Raw genomic sequence first — 21506 nt, 5'->3', positions numbered from 1 at the left:
GAAGATTTTGGCAGCCCTCTTACAGCTACAACAAGAAAGAGGATGGTCTTAGGATAAGGCTGGCACAGCATAGAGAAAAAGACCCTGGATCCTTGATGATATGTTTGAGCAGCTGAAACAAACCAACCCTGAAGCCCACCCAACCTTGTTGCTGTCTAGTTATATAAGCAATTAACCATTTTTTAAAAAACTAGTTAAGCCCATTTGGGTTAGATTTTCAGTTATTTGCAACTGAACACACACTACCACACTGTCAGATGTCAAAGCTTCCCAACAATTTCCATTGCCATCATTGGCATACCTTCTCAGATGAATACAATCTTCTGTCATGTGTCCCCGGTGGTTTCCAGAATCAAAAGATTATTACTCAGTATCCCGTTTATGATTCCTCTTTTCCATAGATTATGCTATGGTGTGTGTTCAACAAAGATTTAATAAGAATAAAAGCTAACATCTTCTAAGTTCTTTCTGCACACCAGGCTTTATGCCATCCTCAAAACATCCTCATAGGTAAGCACCATTGCCTCTTCCCTACAGAGGATGAAACTATGACCTACTTGACCTACGTTACATATCAATAAAGTGGAGAGTCCAAGAGTCAAAGGCAGATCTCTCTGACTCCAGAGTCAAATTTTTAAACACTAGGCTGAACTGCCTGTTAAAAAAATTTATTGAGCACCATCCATATGCCAGTTATGAGAGGTACAGGGAATCAGACAGTTTTTACTCATGAGTTGCACACAGTCTGGTGGGATATGCAAATGTGTGCACAGAAAATTACAGCACGGCAGGGCACTCGCGAGCAGGGGCTAAAGAGGCAAGTTGAAGCCAACTCAGGAAAAGTCTGACCATTGTGCTAAGCAACCAGGACTCCACCCTGCCAGTGCAAGGTTTTCATCAGGGGAGCGATGTGAGTAGACAAGGGTGTGTAAACTGTGAATGTGACTGTGATGTGAAGATGACTGACCAGAATGAGACTGGAGCCAAGCAGACTGTGAAGAAGGTGTGCAGTACTCCAGGTGAGGTACAGAGGAGCATTCACGTGACTGTCCCCTGAGGGGTAGAAAGAGAAGTGTAAACGTGCTTCTCCCAGATTCCCCTATAATCCCACATTCTGCACAGGACATGCAGCCCATGAAAACTCCAGGTGTTGGCAACATGTCCCACGTTAGTAAAGTGCCCCATGACACAGGAGTCATGTCCCTCTAACCGAGAAGGAACTCCACTCTCTAGGAGACCTGCTGAGCTGCCCAGCAGGCACTTACAGTAGTTGGATAGCAGAGAATACGGCCAGAGTCAAGCAAGAGTGGGGCATGGCCTCCAGAAGGGAAAAACATTTCATGCTGTTTTCAACTGTTGTAAAGACTAAATTGATTCTGTGATTCATCCAATTCTCACCGTGGAAATTCGTCATTAAACATGCTAAAGTACACACGCAAATGTAAACACACACACACAGGAAATAAAAAGAATGCTCAATTGAGCAATCACTGGTTTGAACCATTTCTTCATTTTTCATGTCCTATCTTTTGTGGCATCACTTCTGAGCGAGGGGTCATAATCAAATTATAATTGCTAACACTTCTTGAGCACTAACTGTGTACCAGGCACTATACCAAACATTTTATGCACATTAACCTCATTGAATTCTAAAAAAAAAAAAAAAAAAAAAAAAAAAAAAACCTGTTATGTATTACTATCCCACTTTTGAAGATGAGAAAACCAAGGCTCAGCAACAGAGTGCCTAAGCAGAGACTGAAACCAGCTCTGCCCGACTCTGGACACCATGCCTTCCACAAATGATCACCCTCCCTTACATTTATCCAGTCCTTCAAATTTACAATATCATTATTACTAACATTATCTTGTTTGATCATCATAGCAACTCTTTACAAAACCATTCCCATTTTTCAGGTGAGGTTTGGAGAGGGACAGTGACTGACCTAGGGTCACACGTCAAGGAGTGGAAGCAAAGTTGGCACCCAGCCTCCCAAGACAATGGTCCTAACCGTTGAGAAACACTGCCTGCCTTATTCATGGGATTCTGCTCCTGCCTGCATTAAATATGCATCTTCTATTTTCTGATTCTCATTGACTGAGCAATCTCCTCATGATATCAACCTAAATTATAGTAGAAAAGAATCTAAAGTTGATCACTCCCCCATGTATCTCTCCCATACACACACAGAAAATAATAACAATAATCATAATTATCGTAACAGTGAACATTGCCCTTAGCATGATTTCAAAAAACAATTTTCTTATTACTTTGTTCTAAAGTGCCTGAGCACCCAAACTGCAAAACAGTTTACAGAACTGTCTTCAAATGCATTTGGAAAGAGATGTGTTTCTTTTGCTTAACAAAACCTGGACTTAGGCAAGGAACATTGATTTTACTCTTAAGGATCTTGACATCTATGTCTTTCACTTTTTAAGAATCAGGCTAAAAGCATAAAAAGAAAGGTCAGAGTTGTGGGGCTTTGTATGCCTGGTCAAGACTGAATTCACCAGCTGTCTCTCCAGTCTCCTGGCAGCTCTGGCCACAGGGGACAGGCCACCATCACCATCCCAGAGCAACTAGTGAAACAAGAGGAAAGGAATTACCGCTTTGCGGAAGACCCACCACATGCCAGGGGCTGTGCTAAGGATGCATAGAAAAGGGCTAAATGTACATGCTCTGGAACAAGCCTTTCTGGGTTTGAAGCCCAGATCTGCCTTACTGGCTGAAGGCTTTGGTCAAATCTCTCAACCTCTCTGCCTCAGTCTCTCCTCTGTAACACGAGGACTGTAATAGTACCTACCTCAATGGATTGTTGTGAGTTGGTATATGTTGAGCACTAAAACCAGTTCCTGGCACATAGTAAGAGCTCTCTCTGTACGTATCAACCAGAATTATTACTACCGTCTTGTTTAATCCTCACACCCATCCTGTGAGATCGAGGTTGTCCCCCTCTTCTGAAAGATGAGGAAACTTAGGCTCAGAGGGATGAAGTGACTGTGGCTGGGAAAGGTCTGGAAAAGATGGATTTAGCCCAGCTGCATTCACTTCCAGCTGGCAGGCTCTGTGCCCACATTTGCCTTCAAGATTCATAGTCCAGTTGAACAATGCCCCACATTAGAAACTCAGAAGTGCCCATCACCAAAGGACAGTATCGACAAGCTACTGACAACCAGAAACACAATAGCCTGGCCATGTTCCATTCTGCGACTGACGCTGAGTCTCAGAAATTCTAATGACATCGTTCCATCCATCATTCTAGCCACTAATCACCCATTCATCATTCACCCACCCATTAGCAAATATTTACAGAGATCATTCTTTTTGCCTCTTCCTGGTGAAGCTGCCCAAATCTTCAAAATAGCACTACATTGAATTGCAGACTGAATTCTGTACCAGGTGCTAGAGAGACATAAAAGGATTATCCGACAGGCCTTAACACAGATATACATTCTTTACCTTTGGTATCCAGAATACATTTTCCACTTACCCTCTATGCTTACCAATCCTCACCACCACCACTGAGACATCTCTCAATCCGCACACCAGGTAAATTGACTAGTTATGTGTATAGCTGACACATCCAACCTCACTAGCTTGAGATATATATTTTTCTTAATATTCAAGTGAAACAACTCCAACCTGCTATTCTACCTATCAGGGAATGTCTTTCTTCTCTCCCAGGGCAATACCATGTACCTACAGGTTGTTGTTTCAATCTCAGGATACAGGTCTGTTAGTCATCGTCAAAAGGTCAGAACACAAATATCCCTGTTTGGCTCAACAGCTGGCCAAGGTGGCTTGGGCTCTCTAGGTTTTGTGGCTGATGGGGCCCCACTACTGTATCTCTGGGGGTTCATAACATCAAGGCCATCTCTACCTGGGACATGCATCCCCACTGTTGATACTGTACTATTTTTTCCAGATGCAGAATAAGGAGGTCAAGGAGTTTTGGGGGATAAAAAATCCCCTGTTCACAAGTGTTTTACTCAGCTATGGTCGCTGCACCAACCCTCTGCCTTCCAGAGTGAAGCTCCTTGGGGACTCAATTCTCTCAATACACACCACACAGATGCATACTTTCCTGTGTTATCCATGATCCAGGGAGTCTCTGTTAGAAAGAATTCAGTTCTGCCTAGAACTAGTCCTCCCCTAAATTCTTGGGCGATTTGTACAAGGAAGTAGGTGGGTCAGAGCAGTGAGCTCAATGGTGCCTCACGAGGCCAAGGGTTAGGGTTAGGATTAGGGTTCTTGTTCCTACCACCAGAAGGCTGGCTGGGCCTCCACACACACCCCTGCCTGGTCTAGAGGAAGTCCCTCCTTCCCCCATTTCCAGGACCCACCCACATCCTGCCCCATCATGATTGCTAGTCAGAATGCCCATTCTCTCACCCTATGTCTTCCTAAAGACAGATAATAGCATATTTCCCTCTGTCTGGGATATCCAGTCACCATCCTATGTTCCTTTCCACTTTATTTCCACCACTTTATTTTCTGAGATCCTTCTCTTCTTCCCTAGGAAGCATCATTATGCAGTGGGCCGGGGGAGAGGGGGAATCTATGGGCTGTGGAGACATTTCATAGGCTTGTTCTGGGTATTAAATGACATGGATGCAAAAGTGCCCAGGGCAGTGCGTAGCTTAGAAGTACCAGTAAACTTGAGCTCTCTTCCCCCTTCCTCAAACTACTTAATTTTCTTTGAAACTAAAACTTATTTTCTAATTGCCCTTGACTTCAAATGTCACATTCTTTAGCCCATACCCTATTACTAATCCATTCTTGCCTAGTTCCTCCTACATTCCTTTTGTTCATGTTAAAGATGACTTTTCTTTTCACCTGTGTAAGTCTTGCTGCCTCCTACACTGATTAATTCAGCTAGATTGAAAAAGAGGACTAGCTCCTCCTCCATAAAGCTCCAATTAATCAATCATCCTAGAACCAGAGCAACTTGGTGCCTTGATATTTTGTAGAAAGAGCAGCAATGTTGCTGTCAGACCCGGGACATAGTGTTTAAGAGCAGAAAGAGCTTAGGCAAGTGACTTTACTCTGATAAGCCTCAATTTGCTCATCTCTGGTACTTTAACCCATAATGTTGTTGAGACATTTGCAAATAACCTAAGAGGAATCTCTAAGGCGATGCCTGGCATATAGGTGCAACAGAACATGAACTTACTGCACCTAGACAGACATACCTGGTTCTGGTATGCCACTTAGCCAATCTTTATGTATAGGAAGTACAGAACACTCCATCAGACAAGAGCAGAAATCACATTCTCCTCAAGCTCACATGGAACATTCACCAAGATAGACTACATCCTGGGCCATAGGACACAATTTTTTTAAATGTTAAAGCATAGAAACATACAAAATATATTCTCAGACCACAATGGAATAAACTAGAAATCAATCACAGAAAGATAACTCCCAAATATTTGTAAATTAAATAACACATTTCTAAATAACACATGGGTCAAAGAAGAAGTCTCAGGTGAAGTTAAAAAATATTTCAAGCTAAATGAAAATACAATTATCAAAATACATAGGATGCAGCAAAACCAGTTATTCAAGGGAAATTTATAACATTAAATGCATATATCTTTTTAAAAAGAAATCTAAAATCAATAACCTAAGCTTCCTTAAAAAACTAGAGAACTAAGAGTAACTTGAGCCTAAAGGAAACAAAAGAAAACATATATTTTTTTGAAGAGCGGAAGTCAATGTCAATGAAATTGAAACAGAAAAACATTAAAGAAAATTAACAAAACCAAAAGTTGTTTCTTGGAAAGAATCAATAAATTTGATTAAAATTTTGATAAGCCAAGATAATAGAAGAGAAGACACAAATTATAATATCAGAAATGAAAGAAAGGTCATCACTACTGATCCATGGTCATTAAAAGGATAATAAAGGGATATTATGAACAATTCTATGCCTCAAATTGGAGAGCCTAGATGAAATGAACCAGTTTCTTGAAAGATACAAACTCACAGACACACAAAAAGAGATAACCTGAATATCCCTCTGTTAAACAAATCAAATCAACAATTAATAGCCTTCCACAAAAAGAAACTACTAGGCCCAAATGATTTCACTAGTGAATTCTATCAAACGTTTAAGAAATAATGCCAATTCCCTGTGATCTCTTTCAGAAAATAGAAGCAGGGAAAACAATTCCTAACTCATTCTATGAGACCAGTATCACTCCCAAACCAAAACCAGATAAAGACATTCCAAGAAAGGAAAACTTGAGACTAGTATCTGTCATGAACATAGGCACAAAAATGCTCAACTAATCAAATCAATAATTCACACAAAAATACACTATAGTCACATGGGATTTATTCCAGGATGTAACCCTGGTTCAACATTCAAAAATCAATGTGATCCACCACGTTAACGGGCTAAAGAAGAAAAATCATGTTATCAATTAACGCAATAAAAGCATTTAATAAAATCTAGGAGCCATCCGTGGTTTTAAAAACTCTTAGCAAACTAGGAATAGAGGAGAACTTTCTCAACTTAATAATGAATACCTTCAAAAATCCTCCAGCTAATATCGTATTTAATAGTGAGAGACTGGACGTTTTTCCCCTAAGATAGGGGACAAGGAGATTTCCTCTTTCACCATTCCTATTCAACAGGCTCCCTGAGAAATACCTAATTCTATAGTTGAGTCAGGAAGTATATGTGATGAGTCTAGAGCATCTTGTAATTCCAGAAACTAAGGAAGTACAGAAAGAAAAAAAAAATCTCACAAGGATGGAGATATGTCAAAGGGACACAGAAGCCAACTGAAAGAGCTCCCAGAGCAACAAAATAAACAAAGTACTTATGGGTTATTACCCAAAGTAAAATATAGATACCCATGAGCCATACTGAGATAAATGAATGAATGAATGAATGAACAAACATGGGAGAATGGACAAGTTTCCATACAGAAGTACTCCAAATAATTTATGTAGATATCCCCCCTCCTTAGGGGCAGGTTGCACACAATGACATCCCTCCAAAGAGTACAGTATGAAAGAGGGGGGAAAGATGAATGTGACAGTAGAGAGACCCAAACAACACTACTTTAGTCAGGTGGTCAGAGTGAGGAGTCATGTTGATGGTATATACCCTTGATACGATGTGATAAAAATGACACTTTACCTCTGTGGTCTTCCTCCCAAAGCCCCATAACCCCAGTCTAATTACAAGAAAAGCAGACAAATCCCCACCGAGGGACGGTCTACAACATACCTGACCAATACTCCTTAAAACTGTCAAGGTCATCAGAAACAACGAAAGGGTGAGGGGATGTCAAAGCCAAAAGGAGCCTAGAGAGACCTAATGACGAAATGTAACATGGTACCCCGGATGGAATCCTGAAAGAGAAAATGAATATTAGGTAAAAACTAAAGAAATATGAATTAACTATGGATTTAGTAAATAAGACTATATCAATATTCGTTCATTACTTATGACCATACTAATGTAAGAAGTTAACCATAGGGGAAACTGCATGCAGGGTATATAAGAACTCTCTGCTCTATCTTTGCAATTTCTCTATAAATCTAAAACTCTTCTAAAATAAAATTTTTATTTTAAAAAAGTGAGATGCCCGAATTTAATTTCTTGAGAAACCTCAAGCTCTCCCCTCCTGCTCCATCCCCCCTCCCTCCACCCCTCTCGCTATTGAATTTGGAATCTCTGTCAAATACATATCTGTAATTTAATAACTGTCAGGGTGGAAAACAAGAGAAGTAAAGCTAACTACCTACTCCTCACTACTCTTTACTGTGAAGCCAGAGGGAGTCTGAGCAGAGGTCATACGGCACGTAACCTTCCTCTCCCCAAAGCAATAAGCCATTCATGGGAACTGATGCTCTGACCAGATCCCCAAAGATTCTTTCCTATACAAAGTTGCATCTGAAATAACTTAGTTTCCCAGTTCAACAACCTCAGTCTGCATGTGACGATTAGTCACTCTCCCTGACCAGTATCTGGCCTCAGCATCTCCTCTGCCTGTGACTCGTTGTTCAAGTCTCTTACAGGTTATAGAATCCAAGCCTTCACACTTAAATTTCTTCCTCCTTTTAGAATAAAAGATCAAATAAGGAAGCCTGTCTTTTTCTTCAATCCAGCCCTCATTGCTTTTATCCTCACACTTTGAATTTACCATCTAAAATGAGCGTGTGGGAGCATTTAACATAAAAATATCACTAAAACATTTAATATCTATGTCAATGATGAGAAAAATAGAATTTGAAAACCTCCCAAAAGGTTAAACCTAAGAACAAATGCTAGGGTGTTTTTTCAGTTTCAAAGTAATCCAAAGTGATTTGTATCACTGTCGTAGACAAGGCCCTTAAACATCTGAGCAGTAATAACCCAGCTAGAGAACAAGAGAGATTTCAACAGGGAAAACGGCAGTGGCCTCCTCTCCTGCTGTGCCTAAAAGCACATGGCATGTCTGCTCTCAAAACTTGGAGAAAATTCTGGCTGTAGCTTGTTCAGGGCAGAGGGACTAGAGGTCCCTAAGGCTCTGAGCTTTTCAAAAGCACCACGAAATGTTTGAGACCAGACGGGGAAAATGCATTCGTTCCAAAATATGACCAAGTAACTGCAAAACTGAAATCAAAATAATTTCAAGACATTTAAAAATCCTTCTGTTTTGCAGCAGTAAAATTATATTTAAGAAGCATTTTAATATGTTTGAGGTGATGTGCACTGGGATACCACAAATAAGACCCTTTAGGGTCCATAAAGGTTGTAAAATAGCCCAGACCCCTGAGAGGAGTTAGTTCTTGAAAAGAGGACTTCAGAGGGCCGCTCACTAGTGACCCCCAACCTGAGGTTCCCCAAGGACCCCACCATGAGTCCTTTCTATCATTTCTCAAAAGCTGAACAGAGAAAATGCTTGAACCTATCAAAAGGCCACACAGACTATGATTCCCTAAATGAGATGCTTTTGATCAACAAAATTATTCCAAATATGGGCTCTGTGGAAGGACCTTTTGTGTGGGAAACTAAGACCCCCCCCCCATGGGGTGGAGGAAGGTCTTGTCCTGGGGGAAAGGGAGGGGCTTTGGAGCAGGCAGACCAGAAGTTCCTGTTCCCACTGACCTTCTTCCAAGGACTCACCCAGCAACCACAACTAGAATTCTACTTTCCTCACCCCCGGTTCAGTATGCTTCTAAAAAAATATCTTAACTACACACCTGATCTATATAAACGCAAGCTTCTTGTAAAAACCGAGAAACATAAAAAGGAAAAAGCGAAAGCCACCCCGCTCTGCTCTCCCCAGAGATACCACTGTTTTCAGGTAGGTGGGCATTTTCCTACACCTTTTTTCGATGTACAGACATAAGAAATATATACTTCTTACACTGTTTTAAATAAAAAGGATCATACCGTCCATACTGTTTTTTAACTTTCTTTTTCGTTTCATGAATATCTTTCCATAATAGTGCATACTGATCCGCCTTTCTCTGTAACTACCACACACCATGGACATCCTACATTTTAGTTATTCATTTCACTTAGCGGACTTTTAAAGCAAGGCTGCAGCCTTTACACAGGCATCTCTGAGCATACAGGTAAGGATGTACATAAACCAGATTCCTGGAAGTGGAGTTGCTGGGTCGAATTGTATGCACAATGTCAGTTACATTCTTGTGAGCAGGCAGGAGGGTGGCTATTTCCCATCCTTAACCCGGAGGTTCTGCTTCTGTCCTTCTGCAAACTTGTGGTTGCCAAGGAAAAGAGGGGGTGGGAGAGGGATGGATTGGGAGTTTGGGATTAGCAGATCCAAACTATTATATATAGGACGGATAAACAACAATTTCCTACTGTATAGCACAGGGAACTATATTCAATACCCTGTGATAAACCATAATGGAAAAGAATATGAAAAATATATATATATATATATATATATAACTGAATCACTTTGGTGTACAGCAGAAATTAATATAACATTGTAAATCAACTATACTTCAATAAAATTAATTTTTAAAAAACACTCAAATACAAACTTCTATACACAGAACTGGGTACCAAATAAAGGCAAATTAAAAGGAAAAGAAAAGGGTGACATTCTAAATTGCACGGTCTTGTGAGAAGCAAATAAGTTTTCATTTCAATATGGGTGCAATGGATGCTTTCTAAAAATGGCATTAAAATTTACTTTTGCCTTGATATTACAACCAGGCTATCTAAAGTGACTGTCGCCTTCTTGCCCCTGGTCCCCTCTCAGAGTGGATCCCCTTTAATCCTCCCCTGTAACAGTCAAGGACATGCAGTTTTATAGGGACCCCACCATCAAGCAAGGAGAAACCCACAGCAGTTTGGGCAGAATTAGCATGGAGCTCCTTCCTTCCTCCCAGTTTGACAGTAAACAGCAGTGTGTGTGAAAGCAGCATCTTACAAATGGGGCTGGACATCATCTAAATGAGTCAACATGTTTATAATGCTAAATACTTCTGACCTAAAAAATCAGCCTCAGAACAGCATGCATGCAGCTAATCTCAGAACACACTGCTGGCATTTGGTTGACATTTCCTCTCCCTCCAGTAGGAAAGGGTTGATCACTCACTATCCGTGCACAGCGACAGGAGAGAGAGCCCTAGTTTGCCATTTAAATCCTATTCCAATCATTTACCTGCGATTGTATCAGTATTGGAGAAACCACACTTAGCAGAGATCAGCCCTTATAAGCCCAGCAGAGTCAACCCCATGGTGAAAATTAAGGTATGTGTATAAGCAGTTATTCATTTTCATAAAGTGATTAATTCACCCATTCATTTAAAAAATATATTAACTTGGGTACTCCTAGTGTGCCAGGGTATGCTGGGCACTGGGAAGAGAGTGTTGAAAAGGACACATTCTGTGCCTCTGGGAGCTCCCCCGAGAAACAGGGGACACAAACGGCACACAACAGGCTGCATGCCCTGCAGTGGGCCACCAGCCCGGGGGGAAGAAGGGCCAGAGAAGGGCTCCAGTACAGCTGACACCTGAGATGAGGCTCATACAGAAGACGGGAGGAAGGGAGTCCCAGCTGGAAAGAGAGGAAAGGGGTGTCAGCAGAGTCTATTTGAGAGCAGGTAAGATGTGAGCAAAGCTGCCGGGAGGATGTGAGGAAGGGAGGGGTGAGCCATTATCACCTGACCATCTGGTTAGTCATGCAGATGCACTGAATTCGCCCCTGCAGAGTATGGAGACCACCCCGAAGCAGTTTCTTTGACAGCCTGTGGGACCTCATTTGGATCAAACCTTCTAGTGCATTTCAGCTCATCTCTGCCCCAAGTCCTGTATCCAGAAAAGCCACCCAGTGCCCATTCCTCAGCCCCACGTTTGCAGGTACTGGAGTTCCAACCTCAACCGTTCTCACTCCCTGCCGGTTGAGTCCTGTCCGGTCCGTCCCTCAAGCCCACATCCAATGCCATGTCCTTCCCAGCCCTACCCCATCCCCATGCCCCTCCAGCAGCACTGTCTCCCTCACTAAGCATCTTCCCCCTCCCCACCCTGTTCTCTCGTCCTTCCCTCCTCACTCCCCCTCTCAAAGCAGCACTGAGGCCCAGGCAGGCATAGATAAATGTTCGCTGAATTAAACTGAGTGAGGGTGCCCTGATCAAACTGATCCCAGAACATGGAGTGTCTTGACATTTGAATAAACCATCTCCCCATTCTGTTATCTTTGAACTCCACAAGGTGACGTTTTTGAAGTTGCAACGTCCTCTTCACTTCCACCTCGTGCTCTATCCAAAGACATGGAGCCCCTGTTATTCCTTAAAGATCACCAACCATAGTCTTGCGAATGTTTCAATCTGGGGAACAGGATGGGTGCTCGGGGGTTATCATACAATCCTCTCTATTTTTTGCACATGATTGAAAATGTGAATAATAAAAAGTATTTTTTAACCCACCGATATTCGAGGTGATGTGGAAGCCCCTTGACAAGTTACTTGCTCGGTTAGGGCTAGTTCCTGGTAAACAGAACAGGTTCTAGATTAAAAGAATAAGCTTTAAAGTCAGACAGCCCTAGATTTAAACCTACCCCATCATTCACCAGCTGTGTGAACTTGGACACATTACGTGCCCTTTCTAAATCTTCATTATCTTGATCTGAAAATTGGGGATGTTGATGATGGTGCCCACCTCATAGGATAGGTGTGAGAATGGAATAAGATAATAAATGAAAGGCACGTGGCATGATGCCAGGTGGGGCTCAATAGAATGGTGCTACTGGCATCACCTGGAAGAAAACATTTTCTTTCTTCTTATACTTTACTTTTAAACCACTCTTTGATGATGGTTTATTTGCATACATGTTTCTACTTTAAGCTCCTCGAACACTGGGATAGTGTCTGATTCATTTCCAGCATTGGGCACATGGCCTGAATCACAAAAAGTACTCACAAAGGTTACTGATGGTAAATGGCATCGATTCTATACATAAACACACATAAGAATGGGGGGGCAGTGTCTGTGTGTATGCAATGACCTCTGTACAACCATTCAGACCCCAGGGAACTGCAGGCCTCTGAGACCACATGGGGATTCTACCCAAAGATGTTAGAGAGAGCCTAGCAGACCTGCACACATACACCAAGCACTCCAGAAATAAATGTCACTAGAACCGTGGCTCCCGTCTTCCCTGTTTTGACTTGCTTGTTCTTTCATTCATTCAACGAAGTTCTAACGAGCAATTCCTATAAGCCAAGCAGTGGAATATAGAGAGAAAGGGAAACAAAGTAAGGTCGTCTCTTGCTCTCAAGAGACTCATAATCTAGGGAAAGAGATAAGGAAGTAAGGAGATTATTTCATTCCAGCACGGTAAACTCTTTGAAAGAAATAAGAGAAGTAGTAGAAGCAAGAAGAAATTACCAAGGAAGGCCTTCTGCAATTACGCCCTACTGAGTCTTAAAAGATCAGTAGGAACGAGCAAACAGAGGTAACAGGGAAGGGTGTTCCAGGCAGAGGGGACGGCATGCGCAAAGCATAAAGACAAGGAAGGACCTCGTACACTCCACAAGCTGTATGAAGTTCAGAACCTCTGTAGAGAGAGTGCTGGTGGGGTAGTGGCCATAGATGTGTCTGCATAGACCACCAGGGTTCTGCTCATGAAGGGCCTTACATGAGTTTGTTTGTTTGTTTTTCCTGAAAGTAACTGGGAGTCATTGACGAATGCTAAGCAAGGGCATAACCTAATATTTGCATTTCGGAAATATCACTTCGTTAGCTTTCTAGCAGCAAAGAGAACAGACTTGGAAAATCTATCAGACTCATATTTTTACCAGTAATGGATCTCACATCTAGTATTGTCAAGCCAAAAAAAAAAAAAAAAAAAACAAATCTTAGAAATCATCTCTTCTAACCCACTTATTGTAGAGATGAAAAAACTTATTTTCAAGGGTTATAAGGTAGTTTCTCCAAACTACTTATCTTTTAAAAAATTATTTAATGAAATTAAAAACTCTGCCCTACAATTCAGCTCTTCTAGGTCTCGCTACCACCTGTCACTTTGCTGGCATTTCTGCGAGGTGGGCTCATTTCTATGGACATAGCTCAGGGCAGATCCTCTTCAATGACTGAAAATATTTACCCATTTTGAGAGCTGGTAGAATATATATGCTATGAGCTTGAGAAAAAATTTAACTGGTTTTGTCCATTTTCTCATAGTGATTAAAAAGTTAAACCCTTCTAAACCACAGATTATTCTCCGAGCTTCTAATACTATTTAAATTACAACTCCCAAATCTTGAATGATGTAACATACTCAAGTCCAAATGCTGCTTTTTTTAATTCGGTACATCACATGGTAGTTACTTAACATGACAGAAGGCAACATGACTAGATTGGCCTGGTAACAAGATCTTAGAGGGGTTCTCTGTGCTGTAATGCTTCCCATCCCCTCAATCCTCCATGAAAATAAACAGGTTGATTGTGTCATGTTTCTATCCAGGAAATCTCAAAGAAATCCACAGAGGTGTATCTAATCTATATAATGCTACAATCCCATGATCCACTGGGTTGGTTCCTTCAAATGACCATGGTCAGCATATTGTGCAGAGCAGCAGGTCCCAGTTTTAACAGCCCAGAGCTAGGCTGCCATCAACTCATCATTCCTGAAACAAATTCTGCAAGGTAAGTAGATTTCATAGACTAAAACATCGTAGACAGACATATTTAGTTGATATCTAGTGGGAAAAAATTAAGGCAACTGTCTTAGCCATGCAGATATAAAAATCTACTTGCTTCTGGAATATCAGATAACCACAGCAAAAGAGAATGGTGTCTGGGAGAATTCCAAACTACATGCACTCTAAAAGTCATTGCCATTTGCTTCAAGCAAACATGCAAGAATTCAAATGCATAGCAGCTCCATTATTAGTAATGCAGTAAATATTGTCATCAACCCCTTCCAAGTAGAGATCCTGCAAAGAATCGGTGAGCGCAAAGATCTTATAAACATTAGCTTCATTTCAACCCTCACAAGAACCTGAATGTTTATTTCCATTTCACAAATGGGCAAACAGGCTCAGAGAGGTACAGACATTTGTTTAACTCTTACACAGCTTGAAAGTGGTAGCTACAATGTGAACACATCTCCGTCTGAAACAAATTCTGGACTTTCTTTGTTCCAGGCCCCCTCATGTGGACTGGATCCTAGGAGGTGGAAGGATCAGGCTGAAATGCCGCTGGTGCAAACCTGGGGAGAAATCATGATGGAGCCCCCAGAGAGTACAGAGTTCAGAAAGTCCCTGAGATTAGACTACATACCAGTTTCTATTTGGAGTGACCCCCTCCACTGAAGAAGTTCATGCAGAGGTTTTGTTCTTCCCATTTAATGGATCAAGACAACTGAGGCTCACAGACCATGACTTGCTTAGATCCCCCAAAAAAGCCACGACTTTCCTACAGAAACTCCAAATCTACCAATGGGAGCCCAGGGCTCAGCATCCCTTCCTTAAGGCTTCTTGTTATTCTATCACCAGTAAGAGCTCTATATTTATTTGACCAGGAAAAGCATCTTCTTAGCTTGAAAGAGAAAAAGAACACCTCTTTTAAATTGTCTCTGTCTTGCTAAAGTGGCTTACATATATTTAGCATTATGAAGGCTCGTCACGATAGTTAAATGAAATGAAATGTCATACTTGAATTTTGTTTTTATGGTTGTAAATTAAATTCTCTGAAAGATGCTGTCAGTCAAATCAACATTTCATAAGATACCCTTTATCCATCCAACATGCCAGAAACCCAAAATACAGTCTCATCCACAGTGTCCTGAATTTTACAATTATTTAATATAATTTCTACATGTGTCTTTATTTTTCACTCTGCCAATGAAATACATGGTGAAGGCTTTTGTCCCATGTTTCACTGGTTGGACCATGACAGCCCTGAGCATCTTAGCTGATGTTGCCGGACCACTAATTACAGAACAAAATTAAACTGCAGAGAATCAAGATGTGCAGAAAGTTAGGAAGCAGAAAGAAAAGGCATCATGCTTTATGCGTGTTCATTCTAGATATGTTCATTATCTGCCAAAGCCTGGGGAAGGCAAATATGGAATTCAAAAAGACACCATCTGTTGTGTGATGTTCCAAATTATAAACTTAACCCTTAATTTCTACATCACCTGCTGTTCAGTCATTCTCCTTCTTTGGGATGAAAGGAAAAGGGGGCGGTTAGCACATGAACTAAGCAGGTTTAGCAGGATCGATGAAAGTGACCTGTAAGACTTTTTGCTCAGCCCAGCCTCACAACCTGTATATTTTTTCCTAAAAGTAATTCTTGTTAGATTTTACTCTTAAACACTACACATACAGTGGTTGCCATTAAGCTGAGGGTCCACGATCACGCAAAGCCAGCCACATTATTTTCTGTAATTTGTAGGTTATTGAAAACCTCTGGGCTCTTAGAAAGTAAAAACAGAGATTTTAGAAATCTTTCAAATCTGGGAAATGAAGAGTAATTCCTCGAGCAAAGAAGGATTTCTTTTTGGGAAAAAAAATTTTTTTTTGAGACAGAAGGTAAACAAGAGTATATAGCCCCAATCAACTTCCTATTTAAGTATTCAAAGGCAACAAAAGGCATACGTAATAGGAGAGATTGCCACTAAAAAGGAAAAAAGAAAAGTAACGTATCCTTGAAAATGCCCATGTTTTCTTACGTGTAGATCTGAACTATCCTAGTTTTTAAAACACATTTAACAAATGCAACACAACTCATTCGTGGTTGATTTGAGTTCACAAAATAATTTTATTATATGTAAGAAAGCATACAGGCAATAAAATTAAGAAAACATTCACAATGCATAAATAACACAGACCTGATGCAGGAGATAGTTTTCAGTAGATATCTTTCTTATTACCCATTTCATCTAAATGTTAAGTCAGTTGCTTATCAACAAGAATACTTTGTAAACATTTCCAAAACATTCTCTTGAACTGTCCCACATGAATTAGTATCTGGCAATAGAGCCTTAGGATACTTTTTACAGTCCAGGTGATGACACAGAAACTTGATGCCAAAGCACAGAGAAAGGGCTAACATTCGTCAAAAGAGATGCTGCTGGCTTTGGTGTGCTTAACATACGCAAAGAGAAGGGGTCTCCTGTCTTTTCTACCAACAGAAGAGTCTTGCCCAAGGATGACATTGAGGCGCCCTCTGTTAGTTAGTATACCATTAACATTTAGACTTTTTAAAAAAATCAATTCTAAGTTCAGATTAAAGCACTACAAAAAGGAACCCCACTGGGTAGCTTGGCTGGTAAGACGGAGATGCAGGATTTGACTTTTGTCCATGGGTAAGACTGTTGTGACACACGAGCTAAGGAAACTCACTGCCTTCATTACACATCTCTAACCAGGACAGTCATTTATTTGGCTCAGAAAAGCTACCTGACACAGGAAATGAGAAAAGACAAAGAAGGCCAATTATTTTACATAAATACAAAGCGGCATATACTTTTTATTACCACCTAAGATCATATATTTCAAGTTGGATTCTTCTTAAGCTAACTTTTATTTCAAATATTTACAGAACTGCAAATCATTCTCCTGGGAAAGTCTTTGTCCCTTAAGAAATTTTGAACACAAGAGTAGCTATGCTTTTTTAAATCTTTCAAAATCTTTTGAGGAGAAAAAAAAAAAGCAATCACAGCATTTGTCAGTTCTCACCTCGTATTTATTTGTTCCCATGAATTTTAAGGAATCATCACAACTTCTTTGTTTTTTTTCTATTAGACTTTGCTGTGTTTCTGGAAGTTATACATGAGCATTTAGACTCTCAGAGAGTCTATGTGTTTGTTTCATCAGCTTATAAAGTACTAGTTAAATGGACAAAAATGCTATTGTAAGATTTCAGATAACTCATTCATTTACCCTATTAAATATGATAAATATAGATTTATTATAATAAATTAAAAATATCCATATAATACAATAACTAAATAAACCAATATCAACAAAGCATCAACTCTGGAAAAAAAAAATCCCATTCCTACTGTAAGGCTCAATTATTTTTTAGGAATAATTTATGAAGGCATGCACCTACCTTTACAATCTGAAAACTTTGCTTGGACCAGTGTTAGCACCTGTTTGTACACAGCAAACTCAACCCTTCTCACTTCCTTCTGGGAAAGATTTAATATTTAAGTGAAGCTGTTCATTGTTGATTCTTTGCCCTGTTTCTTAAGTCCTAAGATAAGGCTCAGTTTCTAAAAATAATTTTGGAGCCAAAGACACGTCCCTTATGAACACTCGCTTCACTTGTGTCCCTCTTGATTCGCTATGAACAACACAGAAAACACACTGGCATGTAGATTAAAATGTAGTTAGTTGTGTGTTGAGGGGAAGCAGCAGAGGAGGGCTCGCCCGACATCGGAGTCTCACCACACCTTAGTTTCTTCACAGCAAGCCCCAGAGAAGTCTCCTCTAGCTTCTGGGATGAGCATGTCTGCTAGGATTCATTTTGGAGTTCAGGTCGGGTGCTGTCCGTTTTGTGTGACGGGCTGGATCTTCTCTAGGGAGACATCAGTGTCATAGTCCAAAATGACAGACAGGGCTGGGGAGAGCTTCTCCAAGGGCTCAGCTATCCCACCAGCCTCCGCCTTCTTCAGGTCCTCAGAGGAGCCCACGGCATGTGGGATCAGATACACCAGATTGCAGTCCTTGGAGATGGAACCTCGAGGCTCGTGATGGCTGGAAAACACCACAGCCCCATTGTTATTGATGCTAACCGTCTCTATGGCATTATGCGTCGCCGGGCAAAGTCTGTAGCATCCTAAGAGGGTGGAAAATGCCTTCCGAAAATCAGCATTAAAGGCATAAATGATGGGGTTCAAGGAGGAATTAGCCCACCCAAACCACACAAACACGTCAAAGGTGATGGAATCGATGCAGAAGGGCTGGGTCTCCCCAGACCCACAGAAGGGCACCATGCAGTTCAAGATGAAGAAAGGGAGCCAGCAGCACACAAACACCCCCATGATCACAGACAGAGTCTTCAGAACTTTAGTCTCTCTTTTGAAGGACATCTTGAAGGAGCTTTCCGGCTGAGAACACTCCACGGGGTTTCCGTTACCGGTAGTGGTCTGGCAGTTCTTGGCATGGACTGCGGCCCTCTCCAAGGCCGAGATGCGCCGTATTTGTTTCTGGGCGATCCTGTAGATCCTGGTGTAGGTGACGATCATGATGGCCACAGGGATGTAAAAGCTTATTAGGGAGGATGAAATAGCATATGTCCTGCTCAGGCTGGAGTCACAGTTGTCGGTGGTCTCATCCAGGGAAGTGGCATTCCCATCAGAGGGGCTTGTGGGTTTCGCCTTGTGCCAGCTGAGCTGCACCGGAATGAAGGAGATGAGAACAGACAAAGTCCATGCCACGCTGATCAGAATGAAGGCTGCCTTGGGGGTCATCTTCCTCTCATACCGGAAGGGGCTAGAGATGGCCCAATACCTGTCCACGCTGATCACACAGAGGTTGAGGATGGACGCGGTGGAGCACATGATGTCAAAGGCCACCCAGATGTTACAGAAGGACCCAAAGGGCCAGAAGCCAGCGATCTCAGCCACCGCTTTCCAGGGCATGACCAAGACAGCCACCAAGAGATCCGACACGGCCAAGGAGATAACGAAGAAGTTGGTCACCTTGGACCGCAGGTGTCGGAACCTGATGACGGCAGCACAGACCAGCGTGTTCCCCAGGAGTGTGGACAGGATGAGCAGCGACAGGAAACAGGCTGTAAGGATGCGGAAGGAGAAGTCCCTCTCCACGACCATCCCGGCGCCGTCCATGGTAGAGGTGTTCAGAGTCCTCATCTTCCTGAGGGAGAGTGCAGAGGGGGCTCGGACACCCCTCAGGTTCCTAAGCAGGGATTAGGGGTTGGTCAGACCTGCAGGAGTCCTCGCTGGTCAGGCAGCCCCTTGCACAGCCCCACTTGCTCCCCTGGGTGGAGGACCTCACCAGCATTCCATTAGAGGGGTGCAGCAACTGTGTGGCAGGAGCCTGCCCTTGGCAGTCCAGATCAGCCCCTTGGAAGCTCCCTCTTGCTCTCTACAACTGACTTCTGACTCCCTTGCTCCAATTCACTGTCACGGGGACCAGTTGGCCCTTCAATGCCCCATGGAAAGCACTGGCTTTTTAGCATATTCTAAGCTATCAATCCAGAGACTCCCAGTCTTCTGACGAGCTAGTCAATTGTCGTCACATTTCAGGGCTGTTGTCTTTCTGGTGGTGACAGAGAATTCTCCCCTTCTGAGGCGCAGCTGAAAATACATGCCTTGCTCCTCCAAGCCCCTGGCTCTGCACCAGCTCCCCCAAAGCTCTAGAAAGCAAAGAGAAAGCAAAGAACGTTTGCCAAGATAAGCAGATCGCATCTTTACTGTCAAGCCCAATCCAACCCCCTCTGAACCACCTACCTTGCCTTGGGGTTGTCTCTCTCCAAGCCCCCAGGAGCTCGGGGAGAGCGGGCTTCGCAAGGCGCCCGGGAGGCACGCCTCAGTCCTATCCTGCGCGCGCAGCTGGGGCTCTGCTCCCGATGCGCAACAGTCGCCGGAGCGGGTTTGGGAAAAGGATCCTGGGCCAGGTCCACAGAGAGCTGGCGCTGCCCCCACTGGCTAGAGATGGTTCAAAGCGGACGAGACCCCGAAAAATGCCCCCGGACGCTTGGAGCTTCCTTGAGAGAGGGCACCCCCAGTATTAGTCACCTGGGCAGCTTCTTTGCTTCCCTTCTCCGGAAAACGAGCGCCCGGGCGCCCCTCGAGTGGCCTCTGGTCCCTCGGGGAAGAGCCCTGCGCCTTCCCGCAGAACTGCCCGCTACCTGCCAAGGAGCCCGTGAGAACACGAGGCAGGGAAAGCCGAGCTGGCACCGGCGGGCGCACGGGCTGGCCAGGTTCCCTCGGGGCACAGCCCACCCCCCCCTGTGCCCTCCCCTGCCCTGGAGGCGGGCTTCGCTTGACAGGCAGAGTTACAGGCGACAGCCCCACGTGGTTCCCCCGGTTGGTGCCGCGGGCGAAAGGGGTGGGGGACGTCCAGGTGAGCGCTCGCCCGCCCCGGGTTACCCCGCCGAACCCCGGGCCCCTGGCACTCGGGACAGCACCCGACAGGGGCCCGCGAGAAAAGATCCGATGTTAAAACCTCAAATGAGCCCTAGTCGCCGGAAAGCAAAGCTCCGCCCGACACTCAGCGCCTCCTGGGGTCAACCCGAAGCCTTTCCCAAAGACCAAACGGAAGCAGGGACAGCGCTCACTCTCCCACGGACACCAACCACTAGAACAGCGCGCCCAGGTCCGACAGGCGCTGCCTCCAAGTGCCCCCCAACTAGGGTGAGATGTGCCTTGCGGGCGCCTCTACTCACCGCTCGCCGGGAGGGCTCCGCGCAGCAGCGCGCCTGGCCGGTGCGCTCCGCTGCGCCCAGAGGGCTCTCACTTCGCGCTCAGCTGGGGTAGTGGGCTCGTCCACGGCTGCGGTCAAGGCCAGACTGCAGCCAGTGTCCAGCGCCCGGCGAGCGCCCCAACCCCAGAGCCACGCGCTCAGCGGGCCCGGGGCGCCCTCTGCCGGCGGTTTTGGCTTCCAGTGCCCCGACTGCGCTCTCTCAGGCACCAACCTCACCGGTATGGGCTCCAGCATCCACGCGGGACCCGCGCCTGGACCCACTCTTCCCTGACTATGACCGCCAGAACCTGGGAAAGAGGACTCCTCTGCTTGAAATCCCCTAAAAACTGACAAAGGTGAAAATTTTTCTTTTGCTAGCACTGCATTCATTGAGCCACTGTATTTTCCTGAGCCTCACTACGTACCAAGAGCGACAGGGTAAGCAAGATACAAGCCTTACTCTCAAAGAGTAAACCAGAGAGAACTCGCCTTATGTCGTCCACCCTTTAAAGAATCCCTCCTCATAAGCCTCCTCATCTTCACTTTGCCGGAGTGGAAAATCAGGTTCAAAACACTACCCAAAGTTGCACAGAGTTAATGACGGTGCCAGCTGCCTGACTCCCACCCGCGTGTTCTTTTCACC

The 21506-nt window shown here is 43.6% G+C and overlaps 1 protein-coding gene across 1 annotated transcript; it reads right to left on the bottom strand.

Annotated features, from left to right (window-relative positions):
- Positions 1 to 16233: 16233 nt before the first annotated feature.
- On the bottom strand, positions 16234 to 19308 carry DRD1 (dopamine receptor D1). Its single transcript, XM_060006784.1, has one exon. The coding sequence runs from the start codon at positions 19306 to 19308 to the stop codon at positions 17968 to 17970; it is 1341 nt and encodes a 446-aa protein (XP_059862767.1). The 3' UTR covers positions 16234 to 17967.
- Positions 19309 to 21506: the final 2198 nt, after the last annotated feature.

Source organism: Delphinus delphis, chromosome 3, assembly GCF_949987515.2.
Source record: "Delphinus delphis chromosome 3, mDelDel1.2, whole genome shotgun sequence".
Taxonomy (NCBI): domain Eukaryota; kingdom Metazoa; phylum Chordata; class Mammalia; order Artiodactyla; family Delphinidae; genus Delphinus; species Delphinus delphis.
The sequence above is the reverse complement of the archived record's forward strand: the minus strand, read 5'-3'. Positions and strand labels throughout refer to the sequence as shown.